General features: G+C 50.2%; 1 protein-coding gene and 1 pseudogene across 2 annotated transcripts in view; one reads left to right on the forward strand and one right to left on the reverse strand.

Moving 5' to 3' along the window:
• LOC311216156 (olfactory receptor 14C36-like) overlaps window positions 1–21,268 on the reverse strand; it is a 249,838-nt pseudogene that overhangs the window by 83,119 nt on the left and 145,451 nt on the right. The window lies entirely within an intron of this gene.
• On the forward strand, window positions 8,837–12,784 carry LOC311216599 (olfactory receptor 14A16-like; the record flags this gene model as incomplete). The annotated part of the gene is made up of 3 exons (XM_084298131.1): window positions 8,837–8,849; window positions 9,272–10,205; window positions 12,769–12,784. 3 exons carry the CDS (start codon window positions 8,837–8,839, stop codon window positions 12,782–12,784), a joined length of 963 nt encoding a protein of 320 aa, XP_084154257.1.

A 21,268-nucleotide genomic window follows, 5' to 3' on the forward strand; every position in this document is an offset into this window, starting at 1 on the left:
CAGATCTCAAGGTGTGACAGGGTGATGCTCTCAGTGGATGAGGGAAAGGCTGTGGATGTGCTCTACCTAGACCACAGTAAAGCTTTTCCATCTTTTCCCACAACATTCTCCAGAGAAACTGGCTGCTCAAGGCTTGGACGGGTGTACGCTTTGTGGGGTTAAAAACTGGACCAAAGAGTCATGGTAAATGTGAACAAGTGCAGATGGAGGCCTGTCCTTAGTGTCCTGCAGGGCCCAGTACTGCAGCCAGTTCTCTTCAATATCTCCGTCAATGATGTGGATGAGGGGATCGAGTGCACCCTCAGTAAGTTTGCAGATGACACCAAGTTGGGAGTGAATGTTGATCTGTTAGGAGGGCTTGTGAAGCCACAACTCGAGTACTGTGCTCAGCTCTGGGGCCCCAATAAGGATGTGTATCTATTAGAAGGAGTCCAGAGGAGGGCCATGAGGACAATCAATGGGCTGCAGCCCTTCTCCTAGGAACATGCTGAGGAAGATGGGTTTGTTCAGCCTGGACAAGAGAAGGCTCTGGGGAGACCTTAAAGAGCCCTTCCAGTACCAATAGGGGGCCTACAGGACAGCTGGGGAGGGACTCTTCATCAGTGTCATGATAGGAGTAGTGGTAATGGTTTTAAACTGAAAGAGAGTAGATTTAGATTAGCCATTAGAAAGAAGTTCTTGACTTAGAGGGTGGTAAGGCAGCGGAACAGGCTGCCCAGGGAAGCTGTGGATGCCCTGTCCCTGGAAGTATTCAAGGCTAGGTTGGATGGGGCTTTGAGCAACCTTATCTAGTGGAAGCTGACTCGATGGTGGGGCAGAGTGAGAAGCAGAGAAAGCCTTGATGCTGTGCAAACTCTGCACAGGAACAGCGACTACAGCCGTGGGTGACCAACACTGCTCTGGTCACATATCAAAAACACAGCACCACAGGGCCTGATCTGCAGAGGAACTCTGTCCCAGCCAGAATCAGTGTCCCCACAATGGACAAGAAGCTCTGGAAGGAGCCAGGAAGGTGCTAATAAGCAGCAGGACAATTAAGGAAGCCCAAAGGCCCTTCTGAAGGGTCACTGAGTGCCACCTCAGAATCAATGCTGGGCAGTGGGGAGGGCTAGGAGAAACAATTGTGTGAAGTTTGTGAGAAACAAGGAAATGTCATTGCCATTACCCAGGGCTGCAAAAAATCACTCACTGGCCTCCTCTGTCAGGGCATTGTGAGCCCAGTAGACAGCAGTGAATGGAGCCCGCAGAGCGTGAGCCTGTCCTATGTGGACTGACCAGAGCTCAAGTGCTCAATCTGGTGTAAGCAGGCAGAGGAGAGCTCTGCAACCCCAGGGCATGCAGCAGCCCCAGCAAAGGAGCCTGGAAAGTGATTTCTTGCAGCCCTGGGGCAATGGCAGTGACCCCATGAGCTGGGTCTGCCTCCCAGCTTGCTCAGCATGGTCTTGCAGAGTGTCCCATGCCCCGGGAACCCCGGTCCCCTCACCCTACAGAGCAGCACCACCAGCTGAGGCTGGGGCTGGGGCTGGGGCTGGGGCTGGGAGGTGCTTCCCCAAGTGTTTTCCAGGCCAGCTTCATGCACAGGGCTTCTGGATGTGAGCGTGATCTTCGCTTAGAGAAACGATCTGAGAGACCACCAACAGGCACAGTACCTTACAGGACTGGCACGGAACTGGCTCCTCAGAGAGGCTGGGAGCCCATCATCAATGCTGCAAGGATCACAGCCAGATTACTTGTAGGTGGGCAGGTCCTGGCCCCAAAAGGGGGTGTTCTTTAGGTATGGTATTATGAGGTCAGTCGTGCTTCCGAAATTTTAGTCCAAACCCCTTTTCCATTATCTTTACGCTCTTGCTCAGCCTGATCCCTGCCCTTAACACTAGCATTAAAATGCTCTGATTAACTCTAGTATTCTTGCAGATCTAAACAAAATGTTAAACCAAAGAGCTTCCACATGCCCTAACCATAGACCTGACATCCCAAGCAGAACATCAAACCCTCCTACTAAAAATTTGCTTAATCTCTAATCCAGAAAAGTTTGCCGTAGCCCCTAATGCCATAAACGAACAACTAACATCCAAAGCCTGTCTTCCTGTGCATTAACCTCCTCACCTTTAACCTTTTTCCTAACCTTTAAATTTAGGTTCGTTTTCCCTAGGGGCAAGGCAGGAACTGTGAGGCTGCTCTGCAGCCACATGGCATTCAAAGATGGATGTGAGGGGTCCTGGATCTGATCAGCTTGTGGGCCACAAGGAGGAGATGGGTGGGAATGCCCTGAGGAGCTCAGCTCTGCCTCAGGATCTCCTGCCCCACCAGGAGGAATGAGACTGTGGCAGGTCCTGGCAGGCTGCGTGGAGGTGACGAATGCCCTGGGCATAGTCGAAGTAACAGACTAGAATAACCAACAGAGTACAGAGTATAGAGCAGTCTAATACCACAGAATAGAGTAGCCAACAGAGGAGAGACAGGTACTCTGATATAATGACAGCCATCAGAAAGCTGATCCCAGTTAAATGACTGATATGGGGAGGTCAGGAGTAGCCTGGCCAAGAGAGATGTCAGATTGGGGTGCAGGAAGAAGAAGTGAAGAGTTGCTCGGAAGCTTACTTTGTAGAGGTAAGAGGGTTCATGTAATGTTGATGCTGCTGTAAAACTGATTTCAAACAGCTGTGTAGGGCCTGTAAACTATTTTCAACAGAATCCCTCAACCTAAACATTAGTGCAACATCCTGACAGGAATCCACTATTGTAAAGCAGAACTCAAAATATCACCTAAAGAAAAGCTCAGCACATACCTCCTTTTTCTTCCCTTTCCTCTCTTGCTCACCCTAATCCCCGCCCTTAACACTACCATTAAATGCTCTATTTATCCCTAGACTTCTTCACAAACCTAAACAAAACCCTAAGCCATAATTCTTGCCCATACAATAACCACAGAGCTGACACCACAAACAGAACACCAAGCCTTCCAACTATAACTTCGTTTACTCTCTAAACCAGAAAGTTGAGCCCCAGTTCAGAGAGGACAAGAGAGAGGTGAGCTCTGCCTCAGTATTTCATGGCCCAGCAGGAGGAATGTGACTGTGGCAGGGACTGTGAGGTCACTTCTGTCTCTGCACGTGATAGGGCAGCAGCAAGAACGTGTCACAGAAAGGGACTGGGAGGTCACTTGTGTCTGGAGGTGGCAGGTCACCCTTGACATAGACCTGGGAGCTGCACTTTTGGGCTGACAGCTGGCAGTGGCCCTGCTAGGCCAGCAGAAGGCAGCTGCTTGGCATGCTGACTGGGGGATCCCCTCTGCCTCCAGACCCAGGACGACCCAGGCAGAAAGAAGGCCCCAACATGGGTTGTCCTGTCCCTTCTGCTTGAGTCCATGACTGGGCAGCAGCAGGAACAAGGCTTGGCTGTGTCTCCACAAGAAGCTGCAAGGCCAGCAGCAGGCCCCTGGCTTGGAAGCTGCTGCTGAGGTGACTTTTGTCTGCTTGGCTGAGAGGCCACAAGGAGCCTGCTGGGTTGGGATGCCTACTTCAGGAGTGGGCAGAGTGACCACGAAATGGTGGAGTTCACTATTCTTGGCGAGGCCAGGAAGGGGACCAGTAAAACCGCTGTATTGGACTTTCGGAGGGCTGACTTTGAGCTGCTCAGGACACTAGTTGTTAGAGTCCCTTGGGAGGCGGTTCTGAAGGGCAGAGGGGTCCAGGAAGGCTGGGCACTCTTCAAGAGGGAAATCTTAATGGCGCAGGAACGGTCTGTCCCCACGTGCCCAAAGATGAGCTGGCGGGGAAGAAGACCAGCCTGGCTCAACAGAGAATTGTGGCTTGATCTTAGGAGAAAAAAGAGGGTTTATCATCTTTGGAAAAGTGGGCAGGCCACTAGGGAGGACTATAAGGATGTTGTGAGGCTGTGGAGGGACAAAATCAGGAAAGCCAAAGCTCATCTGGAGCTCAATCTGGCTACTGCCATTAAAGATAACAAAAAACGTTTCTATAAATACATCAACACAAAAAGGAGGACTAAGGAGAATCTCCATCCTTTACTGGATGCAGGGGGAAACTTAGTTACAAGAGATGAGGAAAAGGTGGAGGTGCTCAATGCCTTCTTTGCCTCAGTCTTTAGCGGCAATACCGGTTGTTCTCTGGATACCCAGTACCCTGAGCTGGTGGAAGGGGATGGGGAGCAGGATGTGGCCCTCACTATCCATGAAGAACTAGTTGGTGACCTGCTACGGCACTTGGATGTGCACAAGTCAATGGGGCCGGATGGGATCCACCCAAGGGTACTGAGAGAACTGGCAGAGGAGCTGGCCAAGCCACTGTCCATCATTTATCAGCAGTCCTGGCTATTGGGGGAGGTCCCAGTTGACTGGCGGCTAGCAAATGTGACACCCACCTACAAGAAGGGCCGGAGGGCAGACCCGGGAAATTACAGGCCTGTCAGTTTGACCTCAGTGCCAGGGAAGCTCATGGAGCAGATCCTCTTGAGAGTCATCACGCAGCACTTGCAGGGCAAGCAGGCGATCAGGCCCAGTCAGCATGGGTTTATGAAAGGCAGATCCTGCTTGACGAACCTGATCTCCTTCTATGACAAAGTGACGCGCTGGGTGGATGAGGGAAAGGCTTTGGATGTGGTCTACCTTGACTTCAGCAAGGCTTTTGACACCATCTCCCACAGCATTCTCCTCAAGAAACTGGCTGCTCTTGGCTTGGACTGGCGCACGCTTCGTTGGGTTAGAAACTGGCTGGATAGCCGGGCCCAAAGAGTCGTGGTGAATGGAGTCAAGTCCAGTTGGAGGCCAGTCACTAGTGGCATTCCCCAGGGCTCGGTGCTGGGGTCAGTCCTCTTTAATATCTTCATCGATGAGCTGGACAAGGGCATTGAGTGCACCCTCAGTAAGTTTGCAGATGACACCAACTTAGGTGCGCGTGTGTCGATCTGCTTGAGGAAAGGAAAGCTCTGCAGGAGGATCTGGATAGGCTGCACCGATGGGCTGAGGTCAACTGCATGAAGTTCAAGGCCAAGTGCCGGGTCCTGCACCTGGGGCACAATAACCCCAAGCAGAGCTACAGGCTGGGAGAGGAGTGGTTGGAGAGCTGCCAGGCAGAGAAGGACCTGGGAGTGATGGTTGATAGTCGGCTGAATATGAGCCAGCAGTGTGCTCAGGTGGCCAAGAAGGCCAACGGCACCCTGGCTTGTATCAGAAACAGTGTGAGCAGCAGGGCTAGGGAGGTGATCGTCCCCCTGTACTCAGCTCTGGTGAGGCCGCACCTCGAGTACTGTGTTCAGTTTTGGGCCCCTCGCTACAAGAAGGACATTGAGGTGCTTGACCGGGTGCAGAGAAGGGCGACGAAGCTGGTGAGGGGCCTGGAGAACAAGTCCTACGAGGAGCGGCTGAGGGAGCTGGGCTTGTTCAGCCTGGAGAAGAGGAGGTTCAGGGGCGACCTTATCGCTCTCTACAGCAACCTCAAAGGAGGCTGTAGTGAGGTCGGGGTTGGCCTGTTCTCCCACGTGCCTGGTGACAGGACGAGGGGGAATGGGCTTAAGTTGCGCCAGGGGAGTTTTAGGTTAGATGTTAGGAAGAACTTCTTTACTGAAAGGGTTGTTAGGCATTAGAACTGGCTGCCCAGGAAAGTGGTGGAGTCACCATCCCTGGAAGTCTTTAAAAGACTTTTAGATGTAGAGCTTAGGGATATGGTTTAGTGGGGACTGTTGCTGTTAGGTCAGAGGTTGGACTCGATGATCTTGAGGTCTCTTCCAACCTAGAAATTCTGTGATTCTGTGATTCTGTGATTCTGTGATCTTCCCCCTTTCTTTTTATTTGGTCATATCTTTGCCAGATATCAGAGACCCGTGCAGTGCCACATGAAATAGTTAGGAGTTATTTTGAAACCTCTTTGTTCTCTTATCCCAGATATCAGATACTTGCCCCATGCAAAAGTCAGCAGTTTTTGGAAACTCCTTTGCTCTCTTATCCCCTAGGCCCGAGTCTCAAAGTTTACCCTTCAAACCCTCTATTGACACGAACTGCTAGATGATTCTTTTGCAAGATACAAGAACTATATACATTAATCACGCTGTTTCACTTAGACGTGTGGTTATAACAGGGTATGTAAGACAGAAGGTCACATTCATAATACCATGAGGCCCCTAGCATCGTTCATATCGACATGAATCAGATGAACATATATCACTGTTAAATGCTTGAAAAGGAGGTGTTATCACCCTGGCATTTCCAAAGAGACACATGCCACTGCAGTCTGCTGGGTCTTGGCCTGTGCTTACAGAGCCACAATCAATGCCACTCCAGCCTCTGTGAAAAGCCCTGCAGTCACTCCAACCCCTCTGACAGACCCTGCAGCTACTACAGCATCTGCAAAATGCCCTGCAGCAACTCCAGCTCTTTTTCTGGGCCCTGTGTCTGAGCCAGAAAACCGAGCTCTGTCTGTATCAGTTGCTCCTCTATGCAAGAAAAAACAATGGATGTGAAAGTCAGTTAGTCAGAAGACAAGGCAGGCTTCAGAAAAGCTGGGCCATCATGTGAGTAGGAGGACGAAGAGGAAGAAGCCATAAGAGCATCAGTAATCACGCGATCCCTATCCCTATGCTGCTCTGGTGCTGGGAGAAACAGCGCCCCTCCCTGGAATTAGAGGGCAGGAAGGCAGATATGGTGGGTATACACTATGTGCCACCCTGTGGTTTTACCTGTGTGACCATGGAGAGCACATGAGAAAGTGGGATGGAAAATCTACCTCCAGCCTAGAGGCACAGGTATGTGAGTGGCAAGGAAAAACAATCACTAAAAGGGGTTCTTAGAGAACTGCTGCTCCTATTTCCAGCGGGCTGTCCTGCAGACACAGTACTGAATACTATGAGCAGGACTAGAGGGGCTGTGCCTCCAGCCAGGGGGAGGAAGGGGACAGTCGGGTTTGTTGGACTGTGTGGATTTGATGGCCTTGCACATCAGACCCACAGAAGTATCAGGAGCTAGTGGGCACCACTGCACAGTGAACCCTAATGCCATCAAGCTACAGAGGGTCGAACCCATTTGTATGTCTGCAGTGACAGGGGGATCCCAACTCTGAACTGTACTGGAGGCTGAAGTGTGTCTAAGTGGGAAGGAGTGGCAAAAGCACCCCATTAGCACTGGCCCAGAGACACTGTGCATCCTTGGAAGAGACTGCTTCAGGAGAGGATAGGTATCTCAGGGACCCAAAAGGGTATCAGTGGGCTTTAGGCATAGCTGCCTTGGAGACAGAGGACATTATACTGTTGTCTGCCTTGCCTTGGTCTCTCACAGGACCCTTCTGTTGTGGGGTTGATGAGGGCTGAAGGACAGCTGGTGCCAATCCATACCACAGCCGTGCACCTGAGTCACTATAGCAGCAACCGAGTGCACTAAGAGAGGCCTAGCGTGGCCTGAATGAAGTCCCGCAATGCTGAGTGCTGCCATGCCAGCAGCATGATTCAGACTGCCCTGGAAGAGGAGGAAGCTCCTGAGCACATGCACTACATCGATGGCATTACTGGGTGGGGTGACACAGCAGAGGGAGTATTAGAGAAAGGGAAGAAAATACACCAAATTCCTCTGAGAGCTGATTTTGCACTAAAAGAAATTAAGGTCAAGGGATGTGCACAAGAGATCCCGATGCCGGCTGGCCAGGGTCAGTGGGACCAATGCTCAGGGATAGGTTGAGCATCGGTGAGGGGCTTCTCAGCAATTGCATGGTGCAACACTTGCCTTGTACGTATTATTATTGTTATTGTTATTGCTATTGCCATTGTTATTGTTAACGTTAATTACTATTTTATCTTCCTTTTCTGTATTTTCAAATTTTAAATCATTCATTATTGTCTGTACCCTGGTATTAGTGAAACAAATCCCGTTTATGTACACTTCAGTGTCACCTTCACATTGCCTTTGTCTCCTTGTCCTCACTGCCTCCAGGGTTTGGCTCTAACGAGCTCCAAGGGAGGCTGTGTCAGTGCTGGCCCTCAGGGGGACACTGCAGGAAACTTGCCTCTGACTTGCACTTCTGGAGAGATGTCTTCAATTGTCTCAGAGTGCCTGAGGTTTGTGGGCTCATCAGCAAAGCCCCCAGAGGGGTGATTCCAGTGGCTTGGGCTAGGTCTGTGCTGCTGAGCTGCGCCGGGCTCATGGGACAGAGAGAGCTTGTGGCAAGAGGGCCCTGGTGCAGAGACAGAGCTGTGCCCAGGAGCAGCTCCTTTGCACAGCGCAGCAGGAAAGAGACACAGAGGCACAGACATAGAGAGAAGGAGAGAGGGGCTGAAGGCAGTTGGCAGTGGGAGGATGCTGAGAGCTGCCTGCAGGAGAAACCTGCACAGCCCTTGACAAGGTAAGTCCCTGGCTGCAGGGCCATGCAGCTGCAGGTCCTGGAAGGGTCTCCTGCTGGGTCTTGTTTCTGGGAGGGCAGTGGGCAATGCAGTAGGCTTTGAGAGTCCTGCTGGGTTGCCCTGCGAGGTGAGGAAGTCTGGCAGAAGCCCCTTGCAGTGCCCTATGCCAAGTGCCCCTGGGCAGCCATGAGCAGAGTGGCCAAGCCTCCTACAGACTCTGCAATGCTGCAGCTGGGATATGGGACACTCCAGCTTTCAGATATCCAGCTCTGTCTGTGGGGCATCCTCCTGGGCTGCAGGCTGCTCTCCAGCAGGATGCAGCTCTCCTGTGGCATCCTTGTGTTATCCAGGTGCCCCAAGGAGAAGACACCTCCTTGCTAAGGCCATGTCCATGCTGCTGGATGGCTGTCTGTGGGCAGCTGCAATGAGGTGCAATAAGGGCAATGACCTCTACACCTCTTGCTAGGAGAGAAGAGCTGAGAAGTTGCTCACAATGCACAGGCAAGGTGAGATTCCTGTCCAGCTGCACTTGGACTGCGGCTTCTTTGCTCTCAGCTTTCTCCAGTTCCATCTCAGGGAAACACCTAAGTGTTGTGGTCCTGCAGCTCACAGAGGGCTGACACAGGGCAGCTGAGAACACGGGTGTTCAGCAGTGGCATCTAAATCCCAGTTCTGCATTGAGATGAATTGTTTGAAACAGCACTGTAAATTCCAGTGACCTGATCAGTGGACTGAACGAGAGTTTCCCCCATATTCCTGCTTCCCCATGCTGAACAGCAGCATGGACTTTTCTGCAAGCTCAAGCAAGAGAGCTGTGGAAAGGTTATCCTGCAAAGAGAGGCTCAGGCAGGGGGGTGCTCCAACACTTGCAATAGGTTTTCCTCAGAGAAGCCTCCTCTAACTTTGTTCTGTCTTCTCTCTTCAACAGACAACTGTGTCCAATGCCAGCAAATGCCCAACATCAGCTCTGTGAGCGAGTTCCTCCTGCTGGCATTCGCAGACACGCGCGAGCTGCAGCTCCTGCACTTCGCGCTCTTCCTGGGCATCTACCTGGCTGCCCTCCTGGGCAACAGCCTCATCCTCAGCGCCGTAGCCTGCCACCACCGCCTCCACACCCCCATGTACTTCTTCCTCCTCAACCTCGCCCTCCTTGACCTGGGCTGCATCTCCACCACTCTGCCCAAAGCCATGGCCAATGCCCTCTGGGACACCAGGGCCATCTCCTATCAAGGATGTGCTGCCCAGGTTTTTCTCTTTGTCTTGTTGATGTCATCGGAGTATTTCCTTCTCACCATCATGGCCTACGACCGCTACGTTGCCATCTGTAAGCCCCTGCACTACGGGAGCCTCGTGGGCAGCAGAGCTTGTGCCCAGATGGCAGCAGCTGCCTGGGGCAGTGGCTTTCTCAATGCTGTCCTACACACAGCCAACACATTTTCAGTGCCCCTCTGCCACGGCAATGCTGTGGACCAGTTCTTCTGTGAAATCCCCCAGATCCTCAAGCTCTCCTGCTCACATGCCTACCTCAGGGAAGCTGGTCTTCTGGTCTTTAGCGCATTTTTAGCATTTGGTTGTTTTGCTTTCATTGTGCTGTCCTATGTGCAGATCTTCAGGGCAGTGCTGAGGATGCCCTTTGAACAGGGCCGGCACAAAGCCTTTTCCACGTGCCTCCCTCACCTTGCCGTGGTCTCCCTGATGGTCAGCACTGGCATTTTTGCCTACCTGAAGCCCAACTCAATCTCTTCCCCATCCCTGGATCTACTGGTGTCACTTCTGTACTCAGTGTTGCCTCCAGCAGTGAACCCTCTCATTTACAGCATGAGGAACCAGGAGCTCAAGGATGCAGTGAGGAAACTGTTTTTGTATGTGCTTATTAAACATCAATATTGTTAATATTATTGTGATTTTTATCATATTATTTTTATCCTTAGTATTATTATCATATTGTAAACATTAATAATAATCCTGTCAGGACTACTATTGTATTTGAGAAACGAACATGACAGATTTTAATACATTTTTTCTTTTCTTTTTATTATTTTCATGACTTCTGATATTGGCTGAATTTATTTAGTAATTTTTTACTTTGAGTACATCTTCTAATCAACCTATTGAACTAGGCATGCTCTGTAGGTATAGACAATAAAGCAGACAGCATAAATTCACTGGTCTCAGCTGCCATCTCTTCCCATGTACTCTGGAGCTGGGGGAGCAGCCCCAACACACAGGAGGGGTTCACGGCCAAAAGCCCAGCTGCTACATGGAGGAGCAGCCCCGGTGGCCCTCGGGGCTGCCTCTCACTGCCTGCTGGGCTCTGCCTCTCTGCTGCCTTCGGGTCGGGGCTGCTGCTTCCCTGGAGCCATGGCCATGGCCAGCAGCAGGACGTGGCCTTTTCCTTCCTACTCTCTTTTGGCTTCCACTTTGTTCTCTTGTGCTCTTGTACGTGGGTTAGCCGTCAGATCTCATGCACCTTGGTGACTGTCTTGATGTCCCTACAGTGGCATTTCTGCCACAGACGTTTTCACAACGGGAGCCCACCTCTCCCCTCTCCTTCCATTTTCCACCTTCTATTGCTGAGTGTGACATCATATGGTATGGAATATCTCTGTGGTTGGTTTAGGTTAGCTGACCTGGTGATGTCCCCTCTCTGTCTCTTGCGCACCTGCAGCCTGCTGGCTCTTTGGGGAGGGGGAATTAGAGGGATTCCTGATGCTGTGACAGCATTGCTCAGCAGTAGACAAAACACAACCGTGATACCAGTGCTGTTCTAGCTACTCAAGCAGAGCACAGCACTGGGTGGGCTTCTACAGGAAAAGTTAACTCCATCCCAGCCAGACCCATAACGGTCACATATTGAAAACACAGCACCACAGGGGCTGCTCTTCAGAGAATTACTTCGTCACAGTCAGAGCCAATGCAGGGCCACACACTGGACAAGAAGGCTCCTTCTGAGCTCTGTGGGGAGTCAGGAAGATCCTAATAAGCACCAGGATGATGAAGGAAGCCCAAAGGCCCTTCTGAAGGTTGACTTATTCCCACCTGGGAGGCATTGCTGGGCAGTGGGAAGGGTTATGAGAAAGACATGTGAGAAGGCCGTGAGAAACAAGGAAATATCACTGCCATTAACCCAGGCCTGCAAAAAATCACTCTCTGGCCTCCTCTGTCAGGCCAGCGTGAGCCCAGGAGACAGCAGTGAATGGAGCCCACGGACCAAAAGCCTGTCTGAGGTGGGCTGACCAGAGCTCAAGTGCTCAATCTACTGTGAGCAGGCAGAGGAGAGCTCTGCAGCCCCAGGGCACGCAGCAGCCCCAGCAAAGGAGCCTAGCGAGTGATTCCTTGCAGCCCTGGGGCAGTGGCAGTGACCTCATGAGCTGGGTCTGCCTCCCAGCCTGCCCAGCATGGCCCTGCAGAGTGTCCCCATTTCCCAGGCTGGGGTGCCCACTCGCTCTGCAGAGCAGCACCTCCGGTTGTCATGTCAAAATCAAAAGATTTCAGCTTTTGCCTAAAGTCATCCTCCACGGCTGCTTTCAGTTTTCTACACAGAGGCAGCCAGTGCCTCCAAGATCCCTGGAGGAAAATGAAGCATGCATGAGGGCCTGGAAAAAATTAGCCTGAATCCATTCTGGAACCAAAACTTAACATCAGGAAGCTCACTTCTGTGGTTGTGCAGAGCTGCTGGGCACATGGTGCAGGGTGTTCCTAGACATGTTTGTGTCCTCTTCCATTTTGCCTTAAGCGCCACTTCTGTCTTAGGAATGGAGTAGCCAACAGAGGTGAGACAGATACTCTGAGATCAAGAAAGCCATCATAAATCTGATCCCAACAAGATTACTGCTATGGGGAGGTCAGCTGAACCCTGGCTAAGAGTGATGTGGGATTTAGGGGAGGGAAGAGGAGCTAGGGCAGCAGAAATCCATGATTTGGAAGATGAAAAAATGTTCAGATAATGTTCATGCTATTCTAACACTGACTTCAAAAATTCATGTGAGGCCCTTCCAAGGTCTCAACGTGTAAACTTAATCCCTAACCCTTAATGCTACACCACACCCTGACAGGAATCCACTACTCTAATGCCAGACCTCACAGTATCCCTTGAAGCCAAAACTCAGCCCATAGCCTCTTTCCCTTACCCTTACTCTTTTTTTTACCTTGATCCCTGCCCTTAGTCCTAGCATTGAAATGCTCTGTTTAACCCTAGACACCTTCTTTACAGACCTAAACAAAACCCTAAACCACAAAGCTTCCCCATACCCTAAGCACAGACATCCCACCTTAAACAGAACACCAAACACTTCCACTAAATTTGCCTTAATCTCTAACTCAGAAAGGTGAGCCCTAGCCCCTAACACCATACATGAACATCTAACACCCAAAGCCCCTCTTCCCGTGCATTAACCTCCCCACCTTCAAGCCCTCTAACTTTAGGTGCTTGGCCCCTTGAGGCAGGGCAGGAACCGTGAGGTTGCCATGAGGTCTCATGGCATTCAAAACCAAGTGAGGACTGAAATCTGGCAGTGGCCCTGCTAGGCCAGCAGAAGGCACCTGCTTGGCATGCTGACTGGGGGATCCCCTCTGCCTACACACCCAGGAGGACCCAGGCAGAAAGAAGGCCCCAAGATGGGTTGTCCTGTCCCTTCTGCTTGAGTCCATGACTGGGCAGCAGCAGGAACAAGGCTTGGCTGTGTCTAGCCAAGAAGCTGCAAGGCCAGCAGCAGGCCCCTGGCTTGGAAGCTGCTGCTGAGGTGACTTGTGTCTGGTTGGCTGAGAGGCCGCAAGGAGCCTGCTGGGTTTGGATGCCTACTTAAGGAGTGGTTTCCACCCTCATGGAGCTTCCTTTGTTAGTAGGAAAGAGCAGAAAAAAAAAATCCACAAACCGTACCTTGGATGTTAAGCATTGGCCACAAGGAGGAAGAAATGTCCCTCAAAGGGTCATGCTGTGGTGCCAGAGGTCACCCTCTGATTAGACCGTCGCTTTGTCTTTCAAGGAAAATCTGGTGAGGGCTGACGAGACATGGGTGAAAGCAAGGGATGAAAGCAAGGTGATGAACAGAGATGGGTGTTTGCAGACTGCAAGGAAATAGGTCAGACTACGGGACAGCAAAGGAAAGCCTGCAGAGGAGAAGGCAGAGGGTGCTGGTAGAAATGGCAGGCCCTGAAATTTCTGTCCTCTTGGCTAGAGCTTAGGAGGAGATAAGCTATATTCATTGTGATGAGGCCTCATCGATTCCTTGCAACCCTGTACAGCACCACGGAGGTGTCACACCAGTGTTGTTCTCATGGCATCACACTGCCCACCACATCCCACAGACCCCAGGAAAAGCCTTGAGCCAGCTGTGGGGGTGCAGAATCTCCTCTCACAGTTCCAGGGGTCAGGCCTTGGCTCTTCTGCTTCACTGAAACCAACCAAGACTTTTCTCAGCACAGTGCTTTGCCTGTCTGCACCCATGGCCTCCAATTATCTGCCCTAACAAGGCCCTGGGGAGACTTTGTTAGTAACAGCCCTCAGTGGGGCCCATTAATACTCCAAGTCACTTCAGCTTTTCCTCCTGACTTTACTTGCTCAAGCGGTTGCATCACTCTCTTCCAAGTACCTGAGCTGCATAGACTCAGCACCAAAATACACCATGGACTTCATTAAAATGCAGAAACTCCTAACATCTCTTCAATAGTTTCTTCAAGCCTTCATGCCTTGTGCCGCTAATTACAGAGCTTACATGGCGTACTTAAGGAAGAAAATTTCAAAACGCAGCTCATAAAAAATATTTTCAGTTTTTAAAGGCTGAATTTTGCTGCATTTCAGTTTTGAGAATCATTCTCCTATTACTGTTCATCCAGGGTAACTTCTTTGGAGACCTTCTTCTACGGGAGGAAAAGCAAAGTCTGGAGGTCAGACACCCTCCCTGCCAGCAGTGGTCTTTGTCCCTGTAACTGCAGCCCAGCCCACACATGAAACACTTTCTAAGACAACTCGAGTTCCTTGAAAACAAATAAAATAAAATAAAATAAAATAAAATAAAAATAAAATAAAATAAAATAAAATAAAAATAAAATAAAATAAAACAAAACCTAAAATAAAATAAAATAAAATAAAATAAAAATAAAATAAAATAAATAAAATAAAATAAAATAAAATAAAATAAAATAAAATAAAATAAAATAAAATAAAATAAAATAAAATAAAATAAAATAAAATTGAAATGACTTTTGAAATCTGAGAAATTAGGTTGAATCGCAGTAGACACCTAGATATACATGGTATCTCTTCGGTCTTCTGTTGAAAACTCAGGATGAAATCTAAAGAAAATGTATCTTCAAGTTTCTGTAGTTGTACCCATGAGATTGGCTTCTTTTGGGAAATTGCCCCTTCCAGACACAGAAAACTAAACTGAGTAAAGTGAAAAGACCTGCCCAGTCAATAGAGTAGGGCAAAGTCCTACTTCCTGTGCTATAGATGCAGAAGGTAAAAAGAATTGCATTGTGCCTGACACTACTCTGGGACGTGTCACCCAGGTCAGGCAACTTTGCCTTAGTGCTGACAAGGCCATCACTATATCACGCTCCCAAGCTCTACATTTACACCTTGGTTCTCCAGTGGATGAACCAGCTCATCAGTTTTCTACCTGGGAGATCCTCTACCCATACATAAATCTCTTCTTCCTCTCTTGCTTGACCAGCACGGTGACTTGAATGTGGAACACCCTCATCGCTGTGCTGGTGCCTGACACCAAACACCTGCAGATGCCCGTGGCCTTCTTCCTGGGGGAGAGTTGTCCTCCTTGCAGACCTTGTACAGCTCCACCACCCTGCGCCAGATGCTGGCCAGCTTCCTGGCTGGAGACAGCACCCCCTTTGCTCACAGAGGTGGCAGCACTCTCAGATGCACCTTCTGCATGACCGCAGTGCTTCCTGCTGGGGGCCATGTCCTACGGTCAGCCCTGGGCTGTATGCCATCCCTGTTCTCTGCAAGGCTCGGGAAGTGGAAGGCCTGACTCCAGAAGGCAGCTGTACCTGAACTGGGTGAATTTCTCTCATGTACAGGAATTCTTTCTCCTCCTCCCAGCTACAGTTCTGTGGCCCCTGTGTCAAGCACCCCTTGTGTGGTTTTGCCCCATTGCTGGAGCTGTCCTGCAGTGCCAGAGTGATACTCCTGGTTTTGCTTTCAAAATTTGCATTTGTATCCAATCTTCCTATTGCTAATCATGCAGATTTCATGTGTGTGTTTCCTGTGTTGGCAGGCCCAAGGTCTTATCCACCTGCTCTTCTGTCCTCACGAATGTCACAGTTTTCTATGGCACAATCATCATTTTCTGTGTGAAGCACAGAACAGCCCACCTCACAGATCTTAACCAAGCTCTTTCCAAACCTTCATCATCCCCTGGTGAATCCTCAGGTTTCTTAGTGGTTGTGTGGGAAGGGTGAGAGAGGTGCTAGTGGAGATGCTGACATTGTCATAAGACCTATCTCAAATACCTTGGAAAGGACAGATGGATCAAAGACTTTCCTCAGGATTTGGAAAAGGTAGACGTCAAACCCATCTTCTAGTAGAGGGGCAACCAGAAGGATGATGAAGCCTAACCAAGGAGTAAAATGCCAGCCTTAGCCTTAGGCCCCAAACCAGACCTAAACTGAAGTCCTCAAAGCTTGCCCTTATTCTAACCCCTGATCAGGATCCTTAGGCACAACACTAAATAATTCCTTGAACCCCTTGCCATTCCTTTGACCCTGGAATGTGACCTCTAATTCCTAAATATTAACCCGAACACCTAACTCCCAAAGCTCTCCACCATGCACACAGCACATCTCAGCTTCAACCCCACTCCTACCCCTACCTTGTGTGGCTTTTATGCTTGGGGAAGGGCAGGGACTGTGAGGTCCTGAAGCAGTCCAATGGCGTTGGAAGAGGCATGTGAGGTGACAGGTATCTGATCAGATCAGAGGCCACAAGGAGGAGCTAGACAGGAATGATGTGATGGGATCAGGTGTGCCTCAGGATCTGTTGGGCCTGCAGGAGGCAATGGCTGTGAAGGAGGCTGGGAGGTCACTTCTGTCTCTGGAGCTGATGGACCAGCAGCAGGAATGTGGCACAGACAGGGACCATAAAGGGCAGAAGCATGCACATGGCATTGAAGATGATGGCGAGGCATCTTCTGTTCTGGTCAGGTGAGAGACCACAGGAAGGCTGATGGCATGGGAGTCATGCTTGAGGTACAGATTTTGAGACCATAGAATGAGAGAATGGCTCCTGTTGGAAGGGACCTTAAAGGTCATCTAGTTCCAACCCCCAGCCATTAGCAGGGATGCCCCCTATGAGATCAGGTTGCCCAGGGCCTCATCTACCCTGCTCTTGAACAGCTCCAGGGATGGGGCACCTCTAAGGTCTCTTGGCAACCTGTTACAGTGTCTCACCTCCCTCTGAGTGAAGAGTTTCCTCCTAACATCTAATCGAAATCTCCCCTCTTTTAATTTAAAACCATTCCCTTGTCCTATCATTATCTAATTGAACAAAGAGTCAATCTCCATCTTTTTTATAAGACCCCTTGAAGTATTGAAAGGCCACGAAGAGGTCACCCCGGAGCCTTCTTTTCTCCAGGCTGTAGTCCCTGCTCTCTTAGCCTTTCTTCATAGGAGATGTGCTCCAGCCTCTTGATCATCTTTGTTGCCCTTCTCTGGACCCGTTCTAACAGATGCACATCCTTCTTGTGCTGCGGGCCCCAGTCGTGGATGCGGGACTCCAAGTGGGGCCTCACAAGGGCAGAGTAGAAGGAGTAGAAGTAGAAGTGACCAGTACAGAATGCACGCTCACTGTCAATCTCACTGTCTATGTCACAGATAAAGATATTAAACAGTACCAGTCCCAGGACAGACCCCTGAGGTACAACACTTGTCACCAGCCTCCACTTGGACATAGAGCCATTGAGCACCACTCTCTGGGTGTGACCTTCAGGCCAACTCCTTATCCACTGAATGGTGCACCCATCAAAAGTGTCTCTCTCCAATTTGGAGATCAGGATGTCATGTGGGACAGTGTCAATGGTCTTACAGAAGTCCAAGTAGATGACGTAGGTCGGTCTTCTCTTGTTGTCTGATGTGGTCACTCAATGTAGAAAGCCAGCACATTGGTCAGGCACAATTTGGCCTTTGGGGAAGCCATGCTGGCTGTGTGAGATCACCTCTTTGCCTTGCATGTGCCTTGACATTGATTCCAGGAGGATCTTTTCCATGATCTTTTGAGGCACAGAGGTGAGGCTCACCATTCAATAGTTCCACGGCTTCTCATTTCTACCCTTTTTAAAAATGGGAGTGATGTTTTCCTTTTCAGGTCACCAGGGAGTTCACCTGACTGCCAGGACTCTTTAAATATGACGGAGAGAGGTTTGACAACTACATCAGCCAGTTCCCTCAGGATCCTGGGTTGCATGTCATCAAGCCCCATAGACTTACTTGTTGGGTTTCTTCAGGTGGTCTCAAACATGCTCTTCACTTACAGCAGGTGGGAATTTGCACCCCCAGCCACCAACTATGGGTTCAGGGAAACAAAAGACTTAAGAAGCCGTACTGGCAGTGAAGACTGAAGAAAAGAAGTTGTTGAGTCCCTCAGCCTTCTCCATGTCTGTCATTACCAGTTCACCCTTCTCATTCATCACAGGGGTACAATGTCCTTGGCCTTCCTTTTCTGAGCAAGGTACCTACAGAATCTCTTCCTGTTATTCTTTTCATCCTTTGCCAAGATCAGTTCCATCCATGCATTGCTTTCCTTTTCCCATCCCTCCACATCTGAAACTGAAACATGCTTGAGGGCCTGGGAAAAGTAACACTGGATGCATAGAAGCCACCTGGGAAACAAAACTTGTAGGTAGGAAGCATGATTTTGTGGAGGTGCAGAGCTGATGGGCACATTGCACAGGATGTGCCTAAAGATCTTTGTGCCCTTTTCCCTCCTGACTACAACGCCACTTCCTTCTCAGGAATGGAGGAGGCAACAGAGGAGAGACAGGTACACTGAGATGTTAAACGTCATCAGAAAGCTGACCCTAATAAGATATGGGGAGGTCAGGAGCAGCCTGGACAAGAGAGATGTGAGATTTTGGGGTGGTAAGAGGAGCATGGCCAGCAGAAATTAATGATTCTGTAGAGGTAAGAGGGGTCATTTAATGTAGATGCTACAGTAACACTGACTTAAAACTGTCATGTATTGCCCTTTCCTTATTTGAACCGGTAATTTTAATCTTTAAACCTAAATGTTACTCCACCACTCTGAGAGGAATGCACTATTCTAATGCCTGAACTCAAAGTATCCATTGAAGCAAAACTCAGCCTGTTTCCCTTACCTTTACTCTCCTCCTTACCCTATTCACTTCCTTTAACACTATCATTAAAATGCACTATTTAGCCCTAGAGAAGTTGTTGGCAGGCCTAAAAAAAGCCTAAACCACAGGGCTTGCCCATACCCTTGAGACAGACCTGATAGCCACAGAAGAACACCAAAGATTCCCATTAAACCTGTGTTTATCCTCTAACCTAGAATGGTGAGCCCTAGTCCCTAAAGGACTAGAGAGAGGTCAGCCCTACCTCAGGATGTCCTGACCCAGCAGGAGGAATGTGAATGTGAGGTCACTTCTCTCTCTGCACGTGATAGGGCAGCAGCAGGAACGTGTCACACAAAGGGACTGGGAGGTCACTTGTGTCTGGAGGTGGCAGGTCACCCTTGCCTTCTCCCTGGGAGCTGCACTTTTGGGCTGACATCTGGCAGTGGCCCTGCTAGGCCAGCAGAAGGCACCTGCTTGGCATGCTGACTGGGGGATCCCCTCTGCCTCCAGAGCCAGAAGGACCTAGGCAGAAAGAAGGCCCCAACATGGGTTGTCCTGTCCCTTCTGCTTGAGTCCATGGCTGGGCAGCAGCAGGCACAAGGCTTGGCTGTGTCTCCACAAGAAGCTGCAAGGCCAGCAGCAGGCCCCTGGCTTGGAAGCTGCTGCTGAGGTGACTTGTGTGTGGTTGGCTGAGAGGCCGCAAGGAGCCTGCTGGGTTGGGATGCCTACTTCAGGAGTGGTTTCCTCCCTGATGGAGCTTCCTTTGGTAGTAGGAAAGAGCAGGAAAGAAAAAACTTCCACAAAGTGCACCATGGAAGGTTGGCACTGGCCACAAGGAAGGAGAAATATCCAGGGGAACAACTGGTCTTGCTGCTAGAGTCTGAGGCAAAGAAGGCATTAAGTACCTCAGCCTTTACCTTATCTCGAGATCATTACCAGATTTCCCCCATGTCCAATGAAGGATGATGATTCTCCTTAATCCTCTTTTATTTAAAGTATTTCTATAAGCAGTCTTTATTGTCTTTGACAGTAATAGACAGATGGAGCTCCAGCTGGGCTTTGGCCTTTCAACTTTGACCTGCACAGCCCCATAACATTCAGGACACAGCTCCCGAGAAACTGACAGCATGCATGAGAATGAAGAACAGAAAAAGTAGAATCTGGCAACCTTCCACCCACTGTTTTTCTGTGACTCTCTGTTGCAGTTCCATTCAACTGGTTACTCCTGTATTATCCAAACGTTCATAATGCTCGTAGTGCTACTATCTTGTCAGAGATAGCACAGTCACACAAAGGTTGAAGCATCTGCCTGCAGATATGAACGGCTGACAGAAAGGAGCATCAGTGTGGGGGAATGTTGAGAAACTGCAGGATTTTGCCTAAAGTAACATCTTGATGTTTACAAAGAGAAGGACCCAGTCCTGCACCAGAGGAAGAGGAACCCCATGCATTAGGGCAGACTGGGACCCTGCTGAGTGTGCAGTGGCGAGGTGGAGGAGGGCTTGGGCACCATGAGGGATGCCATACGAGCAGTGGTGCCTGCTCACCAGGAACCAGGGCAGCTTCCTACAGAGCTGCCTTACAAGGAGCATGGCCACCAAGAAGATCTGAGTTCCCAGACTCAGCTCAGATCCCCTGAGACACCACACGAACAAGTGCCAACAACTAGCCAGTAAAGAGGTGCAGGTCTGGGAGTCACTGGGACATCCTCATATGGAGAGGAGCAATGAGAATGGCAAGGCTCAAAGTCCCAACAGGATTGAGGTCTTTGTGTCCATGGCGATGGCTGTTGTCACTGTCACTGAGGCCTATGAGGAGACAGCTTATTCTTAATGCACCAGGGCCTCATTGCCTCCTCACCCCCACCATGAAGCAGGCAGGGGTCGTACCATTCTCCTGCACTTGGCCATGCACATCCCCATCTCCTACTGCCCCACAAAGAGCCCTGAGCAAGGTGTGAAGGGAAAGATCTCCCTTCCTTGAGTTGGGACTCAAGGCCTGGCCCTTGTGGTTGGTGACACACATCCAGTTTTTCTACACATCAGTGTCACCTTCACATTGACTTTGTCTCCTTGTCCTCACTGCCTCCAGGGTTCTGCTCTAACAAGCTCCAAGGGAGGCTGTGTCAGTGCTGGCCCTCAGGGGGACACTGCAGGAAACTTGCCTCTGACTTGGACTTCTGGAGAGATGTCTTCAATTGTCTCTGAGTGCCTGAGGCTCACGGGCTCATCAGCAAAGCCCCCAGAGGGGTGATTGCAGTGCCTTGGGCTGGTGCTGTGCTGCTGAGCTGGGCCAGGCTCGTGGGACAAAGAAAACACATTTGAGATAGTCCCACGAAGCACAGAGACAGCTGTGGCCAGGAGCAGCTCCTCTGCACAGCACAGCAGGAAAGAGACACAGAGGCAGACACAGAGAGGAGAGAAGGAGAGAGGGCTTGGAGGCACTTGGTAGTGGGAGGATGCTGAGAGCTGCCTGCAGGAGAAACCTGCACAGCCCTTGACAAGGTAAGGGTCTGGCTGCAGGGCCATGCAGCTGCAGGTCCTGGAAGGGTCTCGTGCTGGGTCTTGTTTCTGGGAGGGCAGTGGGCAATGCAGTAGGCTTTGAGAGTCCTGCTGGGT

This window comes from Netta rufina, assembly GCF_964035555.1.
Source record: "Netta rufina genome assembly, chromosome: 18".
Classification (NCBI taxonomy): domain Eukaryota; kingdom Metazoa; phylum Chordata; class Aves; order Anseriformes; family Anatidae; genus Netta; species Netta rufina.